This window comes from Hemiscyllium ocellatum, chromosome 12 (genome assembly GCF_020745735.1).
Source record: "Hemiscyllium ocellatum isolate sHemOce1 chromosome 12, sHemOce1.pat.X.cur, whole genome shotgun sequence".
Classification (NCBI taxonomy): domain Eukaryota; kingdom Metazoa; phylum Chordata; class Chondrichthyes; order Orectolobiformes; family Hemiscylliidae; genus Hemiscyllium; species Hemiscyllium ocellatum.
Genome location: NC_083412.1, coordinates 24,002,396 through 24,021,672, shown reverse-complemented (window position 1 = coordinate 24,021,672; position 19,277 = coordinate 24,002,396). Strand labels below are relative to the sequence as shown.

Sequence of the window (19,277 nt, the reverse complement as noted above, 5' to 3'; positions counted from 1 at the left end):
TACCACCACCCCAAGCCTTTGCTCGGGAATTGTTGGGCTGGGTCACAGGGCCGCGGAGAGAGAACTGCCACACGTACGTGTGTTGGCTTTACAATAACCAGGTACCCGCTCTGCCCACGAGAATCCCACCCCTCGGAGGCTGCTCAAATCGGAAAGTTAACGAGGAAAAGCCTGGACTAAGAGGAAAGTTAACTGTTGTTGAAACCCATCTAAAGCTCTTCAAGGAGGAACAGCAGCCATCTTTATCTGGTCTGGCCTATGTGAGGCTGCAAGTCCGCAGAATCTTAACTACGCTTGAGGTAATCAGGGATAGGCTTTAAATATTAGCCAATTCCACGAATCAATAAAATAAACACTCTGCAGCTGCAGGCTTGTGATGTTACACTTGCCTGGGAGTTCAAAGTTCAATGCTGGGCAAACAAACCACGTTAACTTTTGAGTGTAAAAGCCAGCCTGGCAATGGTCAGGAATCTGAGGGAGAGTAACTGTGGGAGAGATTACCTGGACGTAGAAATCAGTGGAAGGAGACGATCTGGATCGCTCATGGACATACTGTGGGCTTGCAGGCTCCTGGAAACTCTGCTCAAGGATGTCGTCCGCAGAATGGAACCTTCCGGAACCCCGGGCCTCCGGCACCTTCCTCTGCTCCCTCCACGTCGCTTGGTACTCTGCGAAGGTGCCCAGGCGCTGCGGCCCAGCTTTGTGCCCGCTGGGGTCCAGGTGGCGGGGATACCCAGCGGGGTTGGGCTGCTCAGGGAGGCCGCTAGTTTGAGGAGCCATGTATCGCAGCGGCCAGCTCCCCCCGGGATCGGGGGCCCTCCGGGCACTCTCACAGCCCCCTCCCAGTGAGCTGGCCCGGACTCGGGCCTGGTCCCGGTCCACAGTCTCCAGAAGCCTGTCCTCGGCCTTGCTGCCGCTACCCTTCCCGTGGAGCCTGAGCTGAGCCTCAGTGCCTCCAGGGCGGGGACCCTGAGCAGGCAGGGGTAGCGGCCTCCCACTGGCCTCAAAGAAATGCCGCCTGTCAGCGAAGGAGCTGTGGGGCTCTGTGCCCGGTGGAGGAGGAGGATGGGAGATTCCAGCCTCATCGGGGGTGCCCACCTTGTTCATCTTCTCCGGCTCGGAATAGGAACGCAGCTTCTGCTCTGGGGTCAGTCGCTTCCTGCCACCCAAGCGGGTCAGGGGGACTGGAACCCTTGGGTGGAGAGCTGAGGGCGGGGAGGGCCCCTCCTCTTTAGCAGCGGGGGAATGGGGCTGGCGGGGAGCTGCCACTGGCCCCAGGTCCCTCCGCTGGAAGGAGGTGGCCCTCAGGACTCGGGCCTGGGCCTCCTTCAGGTCGTCCTTGTAGGAGGCGCAGGAGACATCGGGGGAGGGAGAAGCATCGGGCAGCCACTCCGCCACAGTGTCCCCGGCCCTGCCCACAGTCTCAGGGGAAACGGGTGCCAAGGCCGCGGCACTCTTGCTCTTCTGCAGCTGTGCCCGCTTAGTCTGGATCTCATTGCGAAGGGCTGTGGCAAAGCGGTCACTCCTCCGCTGCTGCTGCTGCTTGACCTGCGGGTAGACCGAGGCCTCAGGGGGCAGCCTCCTACTCTCCTGTGCCAGGGAGTGAAGTAGGGGCGTTCTGTCAGGGCACACGGCAGTGCCATCTGCTTGCGGCCAGCACCGACTGCTTGGCGGCTGGGACCGGCCTGTCTCCAGGTGACCAGGCGGGCCATAAGGCAGACGTGATGCCCCTGCTTCGGGCCTGCAGGGGACGTGACCATCGAGGGACAAGACCTGGTAGCCGGCAGGCCAGGGGCCTGCATCACTGCTGCTGTGATCTGGACTGAAGGAGTAGGCAGCTCCCTTCTGGTTATCCCAGCATTCGGGCCTGGCCCAGGCAGGGTGAGCACCTGCTAGGTCAGGCTGCCAGGAGTTGGTGGGAGCTGGAACTACTGCCTTTGTTGGCCTGGTTTGGCTCCGATCAGAATGGGGAGCATTCTCAGGCGCTGTCTGTTGTGGGCCATGATAAAGGCCATTGTCCCACAGTGCCATCCTGGTGCTGTTGCTATGGTGAAAGTTGCTTTCATCACTGTGCTGCCGTTGGTGAGAGGAGGACAAGGTGGGTTGGGCGTAGCGGATGTCTGTGCTGGACAGGCTAAGCTTGCTGGCACTAAGCTGCTTGTTATCGTCCCATGGGGCTTGGGGAGCAGCCTCGGCCCAGTACAGAGGGCTGGCTTGCTTCGCCCTCCTTCCCTCATGCTCAGTGCCCTCCAGGGCCCAGTCGCCACAAAGCTGAGGCTTGGCTGAGGGCTGTTGCCGAGAGGTCCCGTTCCCATCAGGAGGCCCTCCGGCCTGCGCCTTCTCGTGCACCTTTGTGGCGGCGTAGCTGTCGCTGCGGACAGGAGGGAGCGGGGGTGGGGAGATCCGCCGGGGTGCCCTGGTCTCGCCCTGACTCCTCCTCTCCGGCACATGCCACACAGGCCCGAAGCTGGTCCTGCCTGGCGCTTGAGGCCGGGAGCCGAGGTGCTCCTCCGGCCGTGCAGCGTCCTCGGGCCCTGGGATCACAGGCCTGTCCTCTAGACCGGACCGCTCGGTTGCGCTCGGGCCTGGGCGTCCGTTGCCATTGCTGGGCCTTGGCGCCTCCCAGGGGGTCCCCCTGTTCAACACATTCTCAGTGGAGGATGATGTGTCACTCTTGGATGACGACAGGGTGTAGTCTGGGGTGCTGGAACTGGTGGAAAAGGAGCTGTAGGCCGAATCCCGCTTGCTGTGCCCAGAGATGTGGTCCATGCTATTGCTGGAGTGAGTGGGGGACAGGCTGCTGCCCTGGTAGATGGCATGGTGCTGGTCCAGACTGTCCATGCTGCCGAGGGAGCTGAACTGGTCAGAAACACGCTGCAGAGTGGTCTCATCCCACTTGTCTGAGAGGTCATTCGATGAAGAGCTGGAGAGAAAGCAGAAGGGAATCGAGACATGGTTTTGGTCAGACCACGCATTGAACAGACATATATGTGTACGGTACAGGAGGCCGTTCAGCATGCAAGGCCTGTGCATAACCTTCACAAGAACAATCATGCAATCCCTGCAGTATGGAAGCAGGCCATTCAGTCCATCGAGTCCACACCGACGCAACCCCACCATCCCATCCCTGTAACCCTGTATTTCTCCAGGCTAATCCATCCAGCCTGCACATCCGTAGACACCACGGGCAATTCAGCACGGCCAATCTACTTAACCCAATTAACCCCACTCCCTTTCGCCTTTCACATCACTTTTTTTTATACGCTTGAGAGCTTTGTTTCGGAAAAGGTCATTAAACCTGCCTCTATCACTCTTCATTGGCCTTGGTCCATTTATGAAGTTTGTAACATTGTAATAGACTGGGGCAGTAACTTGAAATTTCGATAAAAGGAAGTGTGTCTTATTGAAGATATGAATTACAGATATTAAGCCACTTGGCTGCTCAATTCTGCTTTACCATTTAATAAGATCGCGGCTGATCTGATTGGGAACTCCATCCTACTTTCCGACCCCCCTAAAAACCCCTGATACCCTTTGACAGTCTTCAGTCATAAATCTATCCACCTCACCCTGAGGATTATGCAATAATTCATCACCTCCCCTCTCTGGGAAGAGAGTTTCAAAGACTCATATCCACCAGGAGGAAAAAGAACACTCCTTCTCTTTCTCTCTCTTAAATGGATGGTCCCCTATTTTTAAACTGTATCCCCCCCTCCAGTTCTCGTCTCTCCCACAAGGGGAAACATCCTCTCAGCATCCAAACCATCAGTTCCCCTCAGAATTTTATATGGTTCAATAAATAGCCTGATTCTCCTAAACGAGGCATAAATCAAATCATCCGCCGACATTTCCGCCACCTCCAAAAAGACCCCCACCACCAGGGAGATATTTCCCTCCCCACCCCTTTCCGCCTTCCGCAAAGACCGTTCCCTCCGTGACTACCTGGTCAGGTCCACGCCCCCCTACAACCCGCCCTCCCATCCTGGCACTTTCCTCTGCCACCGCAGGAACTGTAAAACCTGGGCCCACACCTCCTCCCTCACCTCTATCCAAGGCCCTAAAGGAGCCTTCCACATCCATTAAAGTTTTACCTGCACATCCACTAATATCATTTATTGTATCCGTTGCTCCCGATGTGGTCTCCACTACATTGGGGAGACCGGGCGCCTCCTAGCAGAACACTTTAGGGAACATCTCAGAGATACCCGCACCAATCAACCACACCGCCCCATGGCCCAACATTTCAACTCCCCCTCCCACTCTGCCGAGGACATGGAGGTTCTGGGCCTCCTTCACCGCCGCTCCCTCACCACCAGACGCTTGGAGGAAGAACGCCTCATCTTCCACTTCGGAACACTTCAACCCCAGGGCATCAATGTGGACTTCAACAGCTTCCTCATTTCCCCTTCCCCCACCTCATCCCAGTTTCAAACTTCCAGCTCAGCACTGTCCCCATGACTTGTCCGGACTTGTCCAACCTGCCTAGCTCCTTTTCCACCTATCCACTCCACCCTCTCCTCCCCCACTCACCCTTTGTACTCTATGCTACTCTCTCCCCACCCCCACCTTCCTCTAGCTTATCTCTCCATGCTTCCAGCTCACTGCCTTTATTCCTAATGAAGGGCTTTTGCCCGAAACGTCGATTTCGCTGCTCGTTGGATGCTGCCTGAATTACTGTGCTCTTCCAGCACCACTGATCCAAATCCTGATTCTCCTAAACTCCCACGACCACAAGATGTTGGAGCACAGTTATGTCATTCAGCCAGTCGAGTCATTCAGTGAGACCATGGGTGATCAGATAATCCTCAACTTTATTTCCCTGCCTTTTCACCCTGACTCCTTTACTGATCAAAAGAATCTGTCTATCTCAGCTGTAAATATACTGAATAACCCGGCCTCAATCGCCTTCTGTGGTAACGAATTCCACAGATTCACTGCCCTCAAAGGGAAGAAACTCCTTATCATCTGTCTTAAAGAGGTGACCCCCTTATTCTGAGGTTATGTCCTCTTATTCTTGACTCTGCCACAAGGAGAAAACAACCTGTCCACATCTGCCCTGTCAAGCCCCTATCATGAACCCTATGTGCTTCCATAAGGTTGCATTTCATTCTTCTAAACACCAATAAGTACACACCCAAATCTCTCCTCAAAAGACAGACCCTCCATATGTGGTATCAGCCTAGTGAACCGTCTCTGGACCGCATCCAATGCCAGTATATCTTTCCTTTGACGAGGGGACTAAAACTGTTTGCAATTCTCCAGGTGTGGTCTGACTGGTACCTGTTATTTTAGCAAGGTCTCCCGATTGATGTACTTCACTCTCTTTGAAATAAAGACCAACCTTCAAGTTGTCTCCAATGCTACCCAACCAACTAGTCATTTGTGATTTGTGTACAATACCCTCAGTCTGTAACATTCTGCAGTCTTGCCACTTAAATAATATTCAGCTCCTCCATTCTTCCTGCCACAGTGTATACCCGCACCTTTTCCCATATTATATTCCACCTGCCAAGTCCCTGCCCACTTGCTCTTCCTGTCTACATCCATCTGAAAATCCTCTGAGTCATCCTCTGCTTTTGCTTTCCCATCTGCTCTTGCGCCATCCACCCCACATTCACCTTCTTTCAAAGTCGGTAATACATGGACGCAGACTCAGTCTGGCCAACCTTCCTCATAACATAACCTCCCACCCCAGGTATCAGTGGAATGAACCTTCTTTGAACCATTTCCAATGCATTTGCAATGCTCCCAAGGAGAGAAAAAACTGTACACATTACTCGAGATGTGGACTCACTGACACTCAATAGATCGCAAGCAAACACGGTTACTTTTACATTCGATTCCCCTGGCAACTGATAGCAACAGTCTGGATTAGTGTGGTGCTGGAAAAGCACAGCAGGTCAGGCAGCATCCCAGGAGCAGGAAAATCGACATTTCGGGCAAAAGCTCTTCAGTAGGAATACAGGTAGAGTGACTGCAGTGGAGAGATAAATGGGAGGGTGGTGGGGTTGGGGAGAAAGTAGCATAGAGTACAATAGATGAATGGGGGTGGGGATGGGGGTGATAGGTCGGGGAGGAGGGTGGGGGAAGGTAGCAAAGACTACAATGGGTGAATGGGGGTGGGGATGAAGGTGATAGCTCAGAGAGGAGGGTGGAGCGGATAGGTGAAAAGGGAGATTGGCAGGAAGGACAAGTCATGGGGAAGGTGCTGAGCTGGAGGTGTGGAACTGGAGGAAGGTGGGGGGAGGGGATATGAGGAAACTGGTGAAGTTCACATTGATGCCACGGGGTCGAAGTGTTCCGAGGAAGAAGATGAGGCGTTCTTCCTCCAGGTGTCAGGTGGTGAGGGAGTGGCGGTGGAGGCGGCCCAGGACCTGCATGTCCTCGGCAGAGTGGGAGGGAGAGTTGAAATGTTCGGCCACAGGGTGGTGGGGTTGATTGCGGCAGGTGCCCCGGAGATGTTCCCTAAAGCGCTCTGCTAGGAGGCATCTAGTCTCCTCAATGCAGAGGAGGCCGCATCGGGAGCAACGGATACAATAAATGATATGTGTGGAAGTGCAGGTGAAACGTTGATGGATGTGGAAGGCTCCTATGGGGCCTTGGATGGAGGTGAGGGAGGAGGTGTGGGCGCAGGTTTTGCAATCTCTTTTGGGGTTGAAGTGACCTGTACAAGAAGGACAAATTGCACTTAAATTGGAAGGGGACTAATATACTGGCAGGGAAATTTGCTAGAACTGCTTGGGAGGATTTAAACTAGTAATGTGGGGGAGTGGGACCCAGGGAGATAGTGAGGAAAGAGATCGATCTGAGACAGGTACAGCTGAGAACAGAAGTGAGACAAACAATCAGGGCAGGCAGGGACAAGGTAGGACTAATAAATTAAACTGCATTTATTTCAATGCAAGGGGCCTAACAGGGAAGGCAGATGAACTCAGGGCATGGTTAGGAACATGGACTGGGATATCAAAGCAAGTACAGAAACATGGCTCAGGGATGGGCAGGACTGGCAGCTTAATGTTCCAGGATACAAATGCTACAGCACGGATAGAAAGGGAGGAAAGAGAGGAGGGGGAGTGGTGTTTTTGATTAGGGATAGCATTACAGCTGTACTTAGGGAGGATATTCCTGGAAATACATTCAGGTAAGTTATTTGGTTGGAACTGAGAAATAAGAAAGGGATAATCACCTTATTGAGATTGTATTATAGACCCCCTAATAGTCAAAGGGAAATTGAGAAACAAACTTGTAAGGATATCTCAGCTATCTGTAAGAACAATAGGGTAGTTATGGCAGGGGATTTTAACTTTAAAAACATCAACTGGGACTGCATAGTGTTAAAGGTTTAGATGAAGAGGAATTTCTTAAATGTGTACAAGACAATTTTCTGATTTAGTATGTGGATGTAACTACTAGAGAAGGTGCAAAACTTGACCTACTCTTGGGAAATAAGGCAGGGCAGGTGACTGAGGTGTCAGTGGGGGAGCACTTTGGGGCCAATGACCATAATTCTATTCGTTTTAAAATAGTGATGGAAAAGGATAGACCAGATCTAAAAGTTGAAGTTCTAAATTGGAGAAAGGCCAATTTTGACGGTATTAGGCAAGAACTTTCGAAAGCTGATTGGAGGCAGATGTTCGCAGGTAAAGGGACGGCTGGAAAATGGGAAGCCTTCAGAAATGAGATAACAAGAATCCAAAGAAAGTATATTCCTGTTAGGGTGAAAGGGAAGGCTGGTAGGTATAGGGAATGCTGGATGACTAAGGAAATTGAGGGTTTAGTTAAGAAAAAGAAGGAAGCATATGTCAGGTATAGACAAGATAGATCAAATGAATCCTGAGAAGACTATAAAGAAAGTAGGAGTATACGTAAGACGGAAATCAGGAGGGAAAAACGGAGACATGAGATAGCTTTGGCAAATAGAATTAAGGAGAATTCAAAGGGTTTTTACAAATATATTAAGGACAAAAGGATAACTCGGGAGAGAATAGGGCCCCTCCAAGATCAGCAAGACAGCCCTTGTGTGGAGCCACAGACAATGGGGGAGATACTAGATGAATATTTTGTATCAGTATTTGCTGTGGAAAGGACATGGAAGATATAGACTGTAGGGAAATAGATGGTGACATCTTGCAAAATGTCCAGATTACAGAGGACGAAGTGCTGGATGTCTTGAAACGGGTAAAGGTGGATAAATTGCCAGGACCTGATCAGGTGTACCCAAGAACTCTGTGGGAAGCTAGAGAAGTGATTGCTGGGCCTCTTGCTGAGATATTTGTATCATCGATAGTCACAGGTGAGGTGCCGGAAGACTGGAGGTTGGAAAACGTGGTGCCACTGTTTAAGAAGGGTGGGAAGGACAAGCCAGGGAAATATAGACTGGTGAGCGTGACGTCGGGGGTGGGCAGGTTGTTGGAGGGAATCCTGAGGGACAGATGTACATGTATTTGGAAAGGCAAGGACTGATTTGGGATAGTCAACATGGCTTTGTGCATGGGAAATCATGTCTCACAAACTTGATTGAGTTTTTTGAAGAAGATTGATGAGGACAGAGCAGTAGATGTGATCTATATGGACTTCAGTAAGGCGTTCGACAAGGTTCCCCATGGGAGATTGATTAGCAAGGTTAGATCTCATGGAATACAGGGAGAATTAGCCATTTGGATACAGAACTGGCTCAAAGGTAGAAGACAGAGGGTGGTGGTGGAGGGTTGTTGAGGCCTGTGACCAGCGGAGTGCCACAAGGATCGATGCTGGGTCCTCTACGTTTTGTCATTTACATAAATGATTTGAATGTGAGCATAAGAGGTACAGTTAGTAGGTTTGCAGATGACACCAAAATTGGAGATGTAGTGGACAGCGAAGAGGGTTACCTCAGATTACAACAGGATGTGGACCAGATGTGCCAATGGGCTGAGAGGTGGCAGATGGAGTTTAATTCAGATAAATGAGAGGTGCTGCATTTTGGGAAAGCAAATCTTAGCAGGATTTATACACTTAATGGTAAGGTCCTAGGGAGTGTTGCTGAACAAAGAGACCTTGGAGTGTAGGTTCATAGCTCCTTGAAAGTGGAGTCACAGGTAGATAGGATAGTGAAGAAGGCGTTTGGTATGCTTTCCTTTATTGGTCAGAGTATTGAGTACAGGAATTGGGAGGTCATGTTGCGGCTGTACAGGACATTGGTTAGGCCACTGTCGAAATATTGCATGCAATTCTGGTCTCCTTCCTATCGGAAAGATGTTGTGAAACTTGAAAGGGTTCAGAAAAGATTTAGAAGGTTGTTGCCAGGGTTGGAGGATCTGAGCTACAGGGAGAGGCTGAACAGGCTGGGGCTGTTTTCCCTGGAGCGTTGGAGGCTGAGGGGTGACCTTATAGAGGTTTACAAAATTATGAGGGGCATGGATAGGATAAATAGATAAAGTCTTTTCCTTGGGGTCGGGGAGTCCAGAACTAGAGGGTTTCAGTTTAGGATGAGAGGTGAAAAATATAAAAGAGACCTAAGGGGCAAATTTTTCACACAGAGGGTGGTACGTGTATGGAATGAGCTACCAGAGGAAGTGGTGGAGGCTGGTACAATTGCAACATTTAAGAGGCATTTGGATGGATATATGATAGGAAGGGTTTGGAGGGATATGGGCTGGGTGCTGGCAGGTGGGACTAGATTGGGTTGGGATATTTGGTCAGCATGGACGGGTTGGACCGAAGAGTCTGTTTCCATGCTGTACATCTCTATGACTCTAATTCCTGTGGTGGCAGTGGAAGGTGCCAGGAGGGAAGGGTGGGTTGTTGGTGGGGGGGGGGGGGGGGGGGGGGGGCGGAGGGGGGGCGTGGACCTGACCAGGTGGTCACGGAGGACCCCACCAGCAGAGATATATTTCCCTCCCCACCCTTTTCCACTTTCGACAAAGACAGTTCCTTTCGTGACCACCTGGTCAGGTCCACGACCCCAACAACCTCCCCTCCCCTCCTGTCCATAACGGGAGTTGGTCATTTCACCAGGCAGAACCATCTACTATTCAAGCAGATCCCAGCTGTATTTCTATTCCATGTGCCAACCTTTTCCCACGTGCTTTGTCGCAAAGGTCAATTCCATCTGAAATGAACCAAGGCCTCTTTGAGAAGTAGTGTTTTGCACACCTTTGATGAACCTCACCCTCCTGTGTCACCTCCTGCACTGGTAACTCAAGATCAAGCACTTTCATCCATTCCCGCTACCCCATCCCCAGCCCCCAGCTTCCCTCTGACCTCCAGCTCCAATGACCATTTCCCGCCATTGTGAATACTCGCAGGCAGTTAATCCAAATTCAACTGGCAACTGACATCACCCGCAGAGATTAGAAACATGATCCAAGGCTGCTTGCTTCGCTCCTTACCTATGGGTCACAGTAATCTGCATTTTTTGGGGAGGTCAGATAAATCAAGGGTGTAGGTTCCTTGAAAGTGGAGTTGCAGGTAGATAGGATAGTGAAGGAGGTGTTTGGTATGCCTTCCTTTATTGGTCAGAGCACTGAATATAGGAGTTGGGAGACATGGGAGTCGACTCGCCAACTCAGTAGTGGACTTGGCAACTTTAAGGGCATTTAAATGGTCACTGGATAAACATATGGATGAAAATGGAACAGCGTGGGTTAAATGGGCTTCAGACTGGTTTCGCAGGTTGGTGCAATATAGAGGGCCAAAGGGCCTGTACTGCGCTGTAATGTTCGACGTTACGTTGCAGCTATACAGGGCATTGGTTAGGCCACATTTGGAATACCGTATGCAATTCTGTCCTTCCTCCTCTAGGAAGGATGTTGAGAAACTTGGAAGGGTTCAGACAAGATTTACAAGGATGTTGGCAGGAGTCGGAGAGTTTGAGCCATGTGGAGAGACTGAATAGACTGGGGCTGTTTTCCCTGAATCATCAACGGCTGAGGGGTGGCCCAATAGAGTTTATAAAATCATGACAGGGTGTGGATAGGGTGAATAGACAAGGTCTTTTCCATGGGGTGGGGGAATCCAGAACTAGAGAGCATAGGTTTAGAGGGGAAACATTTAAAAAGGGACCTAAGGGGCAACACTTTTACACAGAGGGTGGTGTGTGTATGGAATGAGCTGTCAGAGGAAATGGTGGAGGCTGGTACAGTTACATTACTTAAAAGTCATCTGAATGGGTATATGAGTAGGAAAGGTTTGGAGGGTTATGGAGAAAGTGAGGACTACAGATGTTGGAGATAAGAGTCGAGAATGTGGTGCTGGAAAAGCACAGCCGGTCAGGCAGCATCAGAGGAGCAGGAGAATCAACGCTTTGGACCTTACTCCTGATGAAGGGCTTATGCCCGAAACATTGATTCTCCTGCTCCTCAGAATGTGCCTGACCTGCTGTGCTTTTCCAGCACCACACTCTCGACTTAGTGGGATATGGGCCAAGTGCTGGCAAATGGGACGAGATTTATTTAGGATATCTGGTCGGCATGGAAGAGTTGGACTGAAGGGTCTGTTTCCATGTTGCACATTTCTGTGACTGAAGCCTAGACTTCAATGGGCTTTCTAGATCAGTGATAACTCACACTTAGTAAAGCATCCAAGATGGGAAACATGACCGTGATTTCAGAGCCAAGCCTGCAGCAAGAAGCAGTGCAGATTATAAAACCATTGGGCTCCAAGCAGGCTTTGGAAGTTGGAAGAAGTAACAATGATTTGGCAAGGGTTACTAGTCATCCAGGTATGATCTCAACACTTCACAGCAGCTTGGGGAAGGGGTGGGGAACCCGTTGACTGTCCGTGAAAGAACGAAGAAGTGTTTCGTGAGACTGTGTTGACACGGAGCAGTGTGCAGAATTTCCCTGGGAATACTGAAGCCATAGGACAGTTGGTTAGTTACATTCGACCAGTGGGAATGCAGGCTGGTTGGGCCTGGTCCACCCCCTGGCCTAACAGGGGACACAGATCGTCAAGTGACATCCACTGCTCTTTGGTTTCACTTCGACCTGCTTCGAGGGGCATCTCTGGCAGCCGGAGGCTGTACCAACGGATGACTGGGTAAAGGAGAACAGGGCAGGTTTAGGCCGAATGTTGACGATGGATAGAAAGATGGCAGCACAAAGTCAGTCGACAAGGAATTCAAACCCGGAGAGAGTGAGGCACCTACGCGGTGTGATAGCGCGAGTGCCACGACGGACACAGTCCGCTGGACGACAGCTGCATCCTGGCAGGTTCTGGCTGGTCGTCTGTGAACTTCGTCGAATGCCACGAGTGAGGCCTACCCGCAGGCTCATTACTCCTGAAAGAGAGGGAGGGAACACGTTAACATGGGAACAGAGAGAGGGTTTAATTGAGGTCTTTTCAAGTCTCTCGCACTGCAACGTGTTCAGCGCAAAAGCTGTCCGGAGCATGTGAGACCACCTACGGTTCAAAGGAACGGCGGAGCCATAACCTGATTTGCTGGCCCGCAGTCAAGTAGGCCTGTCCTAATCCAAATCCCACAGAGAGGACACCAACATTGGCCCTGCATCAGGGCCCTGACAATCCATTTCGTTCCTCGTTACCTGATAGGCAGGGTACTTCCAAAATTTCTACCCCTTAATTCCCGTAACTCCGACACAGACTCTTGAGAACATTCAACTGCTGACTGGAACTAAAACTCCCAAGTCATCCTCCATAAAATGCAAGTGAGGCCCTCCCTCAAGTGCTCCGACAATAAAAATTCTCGTTGCCTTTCATTTGAAAGTGACGGCAAATCACTTTGGCTGCAGGTGTCAATTTTCACCTGACACTGTTTAAACCTTGTAAGAGCGAGCCATTGAGAACAGGGAAGAAAATTGGGCACCTTGAGGGGCCTGGACACACCAAGTGGGTCGCCTTTGATCTGCAAGAGTAATGTGCAATAGGCGCACTTCACCTCTAATGATGGGTCATTAACAGTGAACAGGGAAAGGGAAAAACTGCTTTAGGCTGTGCAGAAACATTGCGAGATCATTTTCCCTCAGATGAGCCCTTTCACTTGGCTATTAGCTGACAAGCAGTCTCAGTTTGTCATCTCCCCTTACATTCACCTGGAATTACTGACTCCTCTTTTCCAATCACTGAGGTTATGGATTTTCTCTCAAAAGCCCACATATTGTGCCCAGAATTATTATTTTTTAAGAAAATTGCTCTGGTCTTGCTCAAGCAAAGGGGACTTTGTAGTAAAGCCAGCTCCAGCCTCGAAGATCAAACAAATCCAGGTGAATGGGAGAAGTAAAAAACTCTTTGGAGAGATGAAGGGTGATCATATTTCTGAAGATCATTAATGGACGGTGCCTGTTTAACCAGGGGGAGTGCCTTCGCTGGTGTGTGCCTGTATCAGGGCCACCGAGTGAGGACCTGAAAGTTCCTTCGTGGAATATTCCTGTACCTCACACCAACATAGTGCGTACCGACAAGGACCTTTATAGATGGCTCTACTCTGTGCTATAAAGGAGGCTACTCAGGTCCTTGAAATATAGTAACTGGAGCAGACCATGTTGCACCTCGATTGCACCCCATTTTGGAAGGGAAGGTCAGGTGGTAGCTGTGCCAAGGGAAGACCAAGGAGATGGCAGGATTTGCAAGCAAGTTTTGGAAGCAGTAGATCATAGCTGATCGGTATCAACTCCACTTTCCAAGCCAAAACCCATCAATCTCTGGCTTGGAATTGTCAACTAACCCCAAGTTAACCTGTTTTCTCCTTGAGGGGTGGAGAATCGAGCGAGACAAGAGATTCACAATTGCTGCTCAATATCGTTCCTGAATGGTCTCACTTTAATCTTAAGGGTATGTGCCTTTGTGGGGGTTTACCTCACCTGATAATAGATGCACGGATCTCTGCCGCTGTCCTCTGGATAACAGATAAATTATCTACGCAAATAAATATCTCATTTTGGCAGAAGCGCAGCCCACTCTTTCAGCACCTTGCAAAGAGCTCAATTTACCAACTCCCGTCCCCCTCAGAGTCTGGAGGATGAGGTTGGAAATGGAAACGTGAGACCCCTCCCTGGAATATATCATCACCCATTCTCCTGTGAGCAAGGAACACAACATTCAAAACACTTGTAGAGATCCAAGGATAGAACCTCCATGGATCGTTTCTTGACGTTTATCACACGTAGATTCTATTAAGACAGCATTTAACCAACCCTGATATGTATTGCTTAACACTCGGGTCTGTTGTGCAACTGTAGACGAGCAACACACAGTTCAGGAGTTCAAATCCCTCCAACGGTAAGCAGAGAAAGGAATTAATATACTGCAATGATTTGACATGGCAGGTGGAGCAGGTTTGAGAGTAAACCACGCTGGTGGATTTAGGCCTGTTGAAGCCATGGGCTTTACCATGCCTCATTTCTCAGACTGTTGGAGATAATTGATAAAGTTGGATGATCAACAACTCCAGTCTCAGTATAATCATGGGGCCACCAGAATGGTACAAGGTGAAAGGGGAGCTGGGCTCTGGGTCTATTCTCATCTAGCAATTCCTAGGTTGCTATTCTGTGCTGAAAGCACATAAACTAACTGTGAAAGCTGCAGGCTGCCGCTAAAATTCATGTTACCTGCTGAAAGGAAACATGGCCGACATTGTCAATTGTTGATGGCCTTAGGCGACTGAGGACAGATCGTTAACGGCTGCTTTCCCAACAAGAAACAGTCTAATAAAGTGCCCACAAGAATGGAATGCCGGGTAAATGGTTGGCAATTCCACTCTTTATTGATAAGCCTAACCTACAATATCTTCTACATTCCTTAATTAGACCATTCTCCAACATGTTGTACTTAGGATAAACTTGGCTGCTTCACACCAGTAACGGGAAGAGAGGCATGAAGGGGGTTAAGGGGTAAGGCGATCTGTTACCTCATGGAATCTCTTAAGATCTTTGTCAGAAAGCTCCTTACCACTTCAGCCTCGGTCTCAAGAGGAATTTTCTGCGCTAGAATATCCACCATGTTCCCCTTCCTGAGTGAGCCAAAGAATAGAAGGAAGACATTCAGCAAAGCAGAGATTGAGAGACAGGAGAAGTTGGAAAGCGCACACACTCACTTCCTGAAGACTTGGCCACAAAGCTGCCTGCCCAGTGGAAGAAGGACCAAGGTGTTGACACGATACTGAAAGCTGACTGCCAAATATAGCTTTCCAAGCAACACAACCACACAGTCTAGGCACATACGAGTCATTCATATGTTGCAGGGCCTATCACTCATATCTGTTCATCACACTGCTACAGATGGAATTCCACTTGTACCAAGAACCTGTTTTTCAATATTAGTTTGCTCCCTCCTTCAAAGGCAGAGTTAGTACCCAGACATCATGGAGGGGCACCTGCAAATGACAACTTAGCAAACCGCACAGTCCCCTAATTCTTTATGTCCCCAGCACAGTTTAAAGCAAGGCCACCCCGAGTGCATTGGAGGCAATCCCAATCAATGCTGACTTGTCGACCCTCACACAGGAAACAGCAGAGCCTTCACCCCAAGCCACAGGCAGCCTCAGGATCACAACATTGGAGGTTCAAGTCCCACTTCAGCACAAAATCCCGGCTGACTCTCCCAGTGCACCTTGGAAGGAGATGCACTGTCTGAAATGAGACATTAAAGCTAGTCCCTGCCTATCAAGGAGGTTCACTGGGCTGCTTCCAGAGTTGAGAGGGTTGGCTTATGAGGAGAGACTGATTGTGTTATTGAGATTTAGAAGAATGATACATTAGATACATCCACAGCTATGAAGGGAATGGATAAGACAGAAACAGGGAGCTTGTTTCCACTGGTGGGTGAAACTAGAACTCAGGGGCATAGCCTCAAAATAAGGGGAAGCAGATTTAGGACTAAATTGAGGAAGAAATTCTTCACCCGAAACTTTATGAATCTGTGCAATTCCCTGCCCAGTGAAGCAGTTGAGGTTACCTCGTTGAATGTCTTTAAGGCAAAGATAGATTTTTGACTTGTAAAGGAATGAAGGGTAATGGAGAGCAGGCGGGTAAGTGGAGCTGAGGCAATGAAAAGATCAGCCATGATCTGATTGAATGGCGGAGCAGGTTCGATGGGTCGGATGGCCTACTCCTGCTCCTCGTTCTTATGTTCCGTGTTTCTGGAAGCTTGCTGTGCACAATCCCACATGTTGCACTTCTGCCATTACGATTTCATTAGCGGGAACGCTTACTCGACAATCTGAAGGACGTCCAAGGTGCTACAAAAACGCAAATTCTTCCTTTGTGCCTCTAAGCTGTTATGAAGGCCTTCGCTCAGTCCGAATGGTAGCCCCTCACCCCCACACCTACCTAGTGGCTGAATGGCCCTTGGGAGATTGCTTTCTGGTGCTTGCTTGGATTTTGCTTTGGTTGGGGTCTGGGGCACCAGTGGAGATCTCAGTGGGCACGGAGTAAAGCACATCAACAACAGTTTGCACTTACAGAACATTTTTAATGTAGGAAGCATTCAAAGCAGCTTCACAGAGGTACAATCAAACAATTCAAAATGTTTCTACATGCCATGTCAACACATGTTGTTGTTTCAAATTCTACTTCCTGCTACTTTTATGGTGCAGTGCTGATCTGTTCCTGTTGGACTGTTTTCTTTCTCTCTCTCTCTCTCTCTGTTCCCTTCCACACCCTTTCCCTTGGAACCTGTTTAAACCATCCTGAAACCTGTAGCTAGTTTGGACAGATTCGATTTGGTTATCAAATGTCCTGAGAAGATGCTGCTTATGAGCCTGATTTCAAATGAAACATATCTCTCAGTGTCTATCATGTCACACTTCTTCCCAAATCTTGTACAGATGAATCCGATTGTCTCACGTTCCTCAAATATGACCCACTTTGTTAAACCTTTCATCATGGGCGAACCTCCTCAGTCCAGGAACCCAATCGAGTCAGCCTTTGCAGCACAGTCTCCAACGGATGTATAATCCTTCTTTACATGCGGAGAGCAATAACCTATCACACACCATAACAGCAAGACCCCCTCCAATTTAGTGCATTTCCTGATAAATGCGAGGTGCCGCATTTTGGGAAAGCAAATCTTAGCAGGACTTCTACAATTAATGGTAAGGTCCTAGGGAGTGTTGCTGAACAAAGAGACCTTGGAGTGCAGGTTCAGAGCTCCTTGAAAGTGGAGTCACAGGTAGATAGGATAGTGAAGAAGGTGTTTGGTATGCTTTCCTTTATTGGTCAGAGTATTGAGTACAGGAGTTGGGAGGTCATGTTGCGGCTGTACAGGACATTGGTTAGGCCACTGTTGGAATATTGTGTGCAATTCTGGTCTCCTTCCTATCAGAAAGATGTGAAACTTGAAAGAATTCAGAAAAGATTTATATGGACGTTCCAGGGTTGGAGGATTTGAGCTATATATAGGGAGAGGCTGAACAGGCTGGGGCTGTTTTCCCTGGAGTGTCAGAGACTGATGGGTGACCTTATAGAGGTTTATAAAATTATGAGAGGCATGGATAGGGTAAATAGGCAAAGTCTTTTCCTTGAGTTGGGTGAGTCCAGAACTGGAGGGCATAGGGTGAGGGTGAGAGGGGAAAGATATAAAAGAGACCTAACGGGCAACTTTGTCACACAGAGGGTGGTACGTGTATGGAATGAGCTGCCAGAGGATGTGGTGGAGGCTGGTACAATTGCAACATTTAAAAGGCATTTGGATGGGTATATGAATAGGAAGGGTTTGGAGGGATATGGGCCGGGTGCTGGCAGGTGGGACTAGATTGGATTGGGATATCTGGTCGGCATGGACGAGTTGGACCGAAGGGTCTGTTTCCATGCTGTACATCTCTATGAGACTATGTGAGGCCTGAACCTATGACCTTCTGACAGGGAGACAAGGGAGAGCTACACACTGAACCACAGCCACCCAGAACAAAGTGATGACCTATCAAGCAGGGTCAGTTCTGCAGCAGACCAACTCCTGATGAGCATATACAGGAGATCTGTTGAGCTCCTTTGTCTCCAGGATGTTATGTGAAATGACGACAGGTTTCCTGGGGGTGTTAGACCAAGTGTCAACACGGAGGGGCTATGCAATAAACTGATCAGTGGGTACTTGAGGTTCCTGAGCAGCTGGATTAGTAACACAGAGCCCCAGATTCAAAGGTGCTAGTCAATGCTACAAGCAGTTTGCTGCATTTGTTGCTGACAATCCACCAGGCAAACTGTCGACACTGCGCTCGACATCATCTCAGTGAGAATAGTCAAAAGCTCATCGGGCACGGAGGGTCTGATTAGCTAAACCATCCAAACACATTACAATTTGTGCAGCAGACATTGCAGTAACTTACTAATTATGTGGGTGGTGCAGCTCGCAGACATCCCGCAGACTGTCAGGCAGAGTCACAACAATGGATACATACAACCAGAATCTTTAAAGGCCAACTCTCTTAAAGGTCAAGTACGCGTACAACAATCCAAATATGGGATACGCACGGATGGCCTTCAGAGATTTTCTTCAGAACTCGGCTGACCTTGTTTGATCAATAATGTGAAGCCTGTTTTGATCTAATATGGCGCCCAATCTGCCTCCCCACTCACACTGGGAAGTTACACAAACCCCAAAGTAAAAGAAACTGTGGCCACCCCCCCCCCCCCCCCCCCCCCACCCACCCACCACCCCCCCACCCACCCCCCCCCACCCACCACCCCCCCCCCCCCCACCACCCCCCCCCCCCCCCCCACCCCCCCCCCCCACCACCCCCCCCCCCCCCCCCCCCACCCCCCCCCCCCCCCCCCCCCCCCCCCACCCCCCCCCCCCCCCCCCCCCCCCCCACCCCCCCCCCCCCCCACCCCCCCCCCCCCCCCCACCCCCCCCCCCCCCCCCACCCCCCCCCCACCCCACCCACCCCCCCCACCCACCCACCCCACCCCCCCCCCCCCCACCCCCCCCCCCACCCCACCCCCCCCCCCCACCCCCACCCCCCCCCCCCCACCCACCACCCCCCCCCCCCACCCCCCACCCACCACCCCCCCCCCACCCCCCCCCCCCCCCCCCCCCCCCCCACCCCCCCCCGCCCACCCCCCCCCACCCACCCCCCACCCCCACCCCCCCCCCCCCCACCCCCCCCCCCCCCCCCCCACCCCCCCCCACCCACCCCCCACCCCCACCCCCACCCCCCCCCACCCCCACCCCCCCCCACCCCACCCCCCCCCACCCCAACACCAGCAGAGCAGGGACAGGCTTCACATTATTGCCAAGTCTCACCAGTGCAGCCCGTTGCCTGGAAACCACTTCTCTTCACCCACAGTCTTGTCGGGACCACAGAATGGCCACCTGGATGCCAGATGCTTCACTGCAGGAGCTGG

The 19,277-nt window shown here is 50.7% G+C and overlaps 1 protein-coding gene across 8 annotated transcripts in view; it reads right to left on the bottom strand.

Annotated features, from left to right (window-relative positions):
* Nucleotides 1-19,277, bottom strand: part of shroom2a (shroom family member 2a) — a 219,124-nt gene that overhangs the window by 42,659 nt on the left and 157,188 nt on the right. For all 8 annotated transcript variants that reach the window (XM_060833403.1, XM_060833407.1, XM_060833404.1 and 5 more), the window contains 2 exons: nucleotides 12,128-12,259; nucleotides 502-2,923 (listed from right to left, as the gene is read on the bottom strand). In XM_060833403.1, coding sequence (XP_060689386.1) covers nucleotides 502-2,923; nucleotides 12,128-12,259 — 2,554 coding nt within the window. The remainder of the gene's footprint in view (nucleotides 1-501; nucleotides 2,924-12,127; nucleotides 12,260-19,277) is intronic.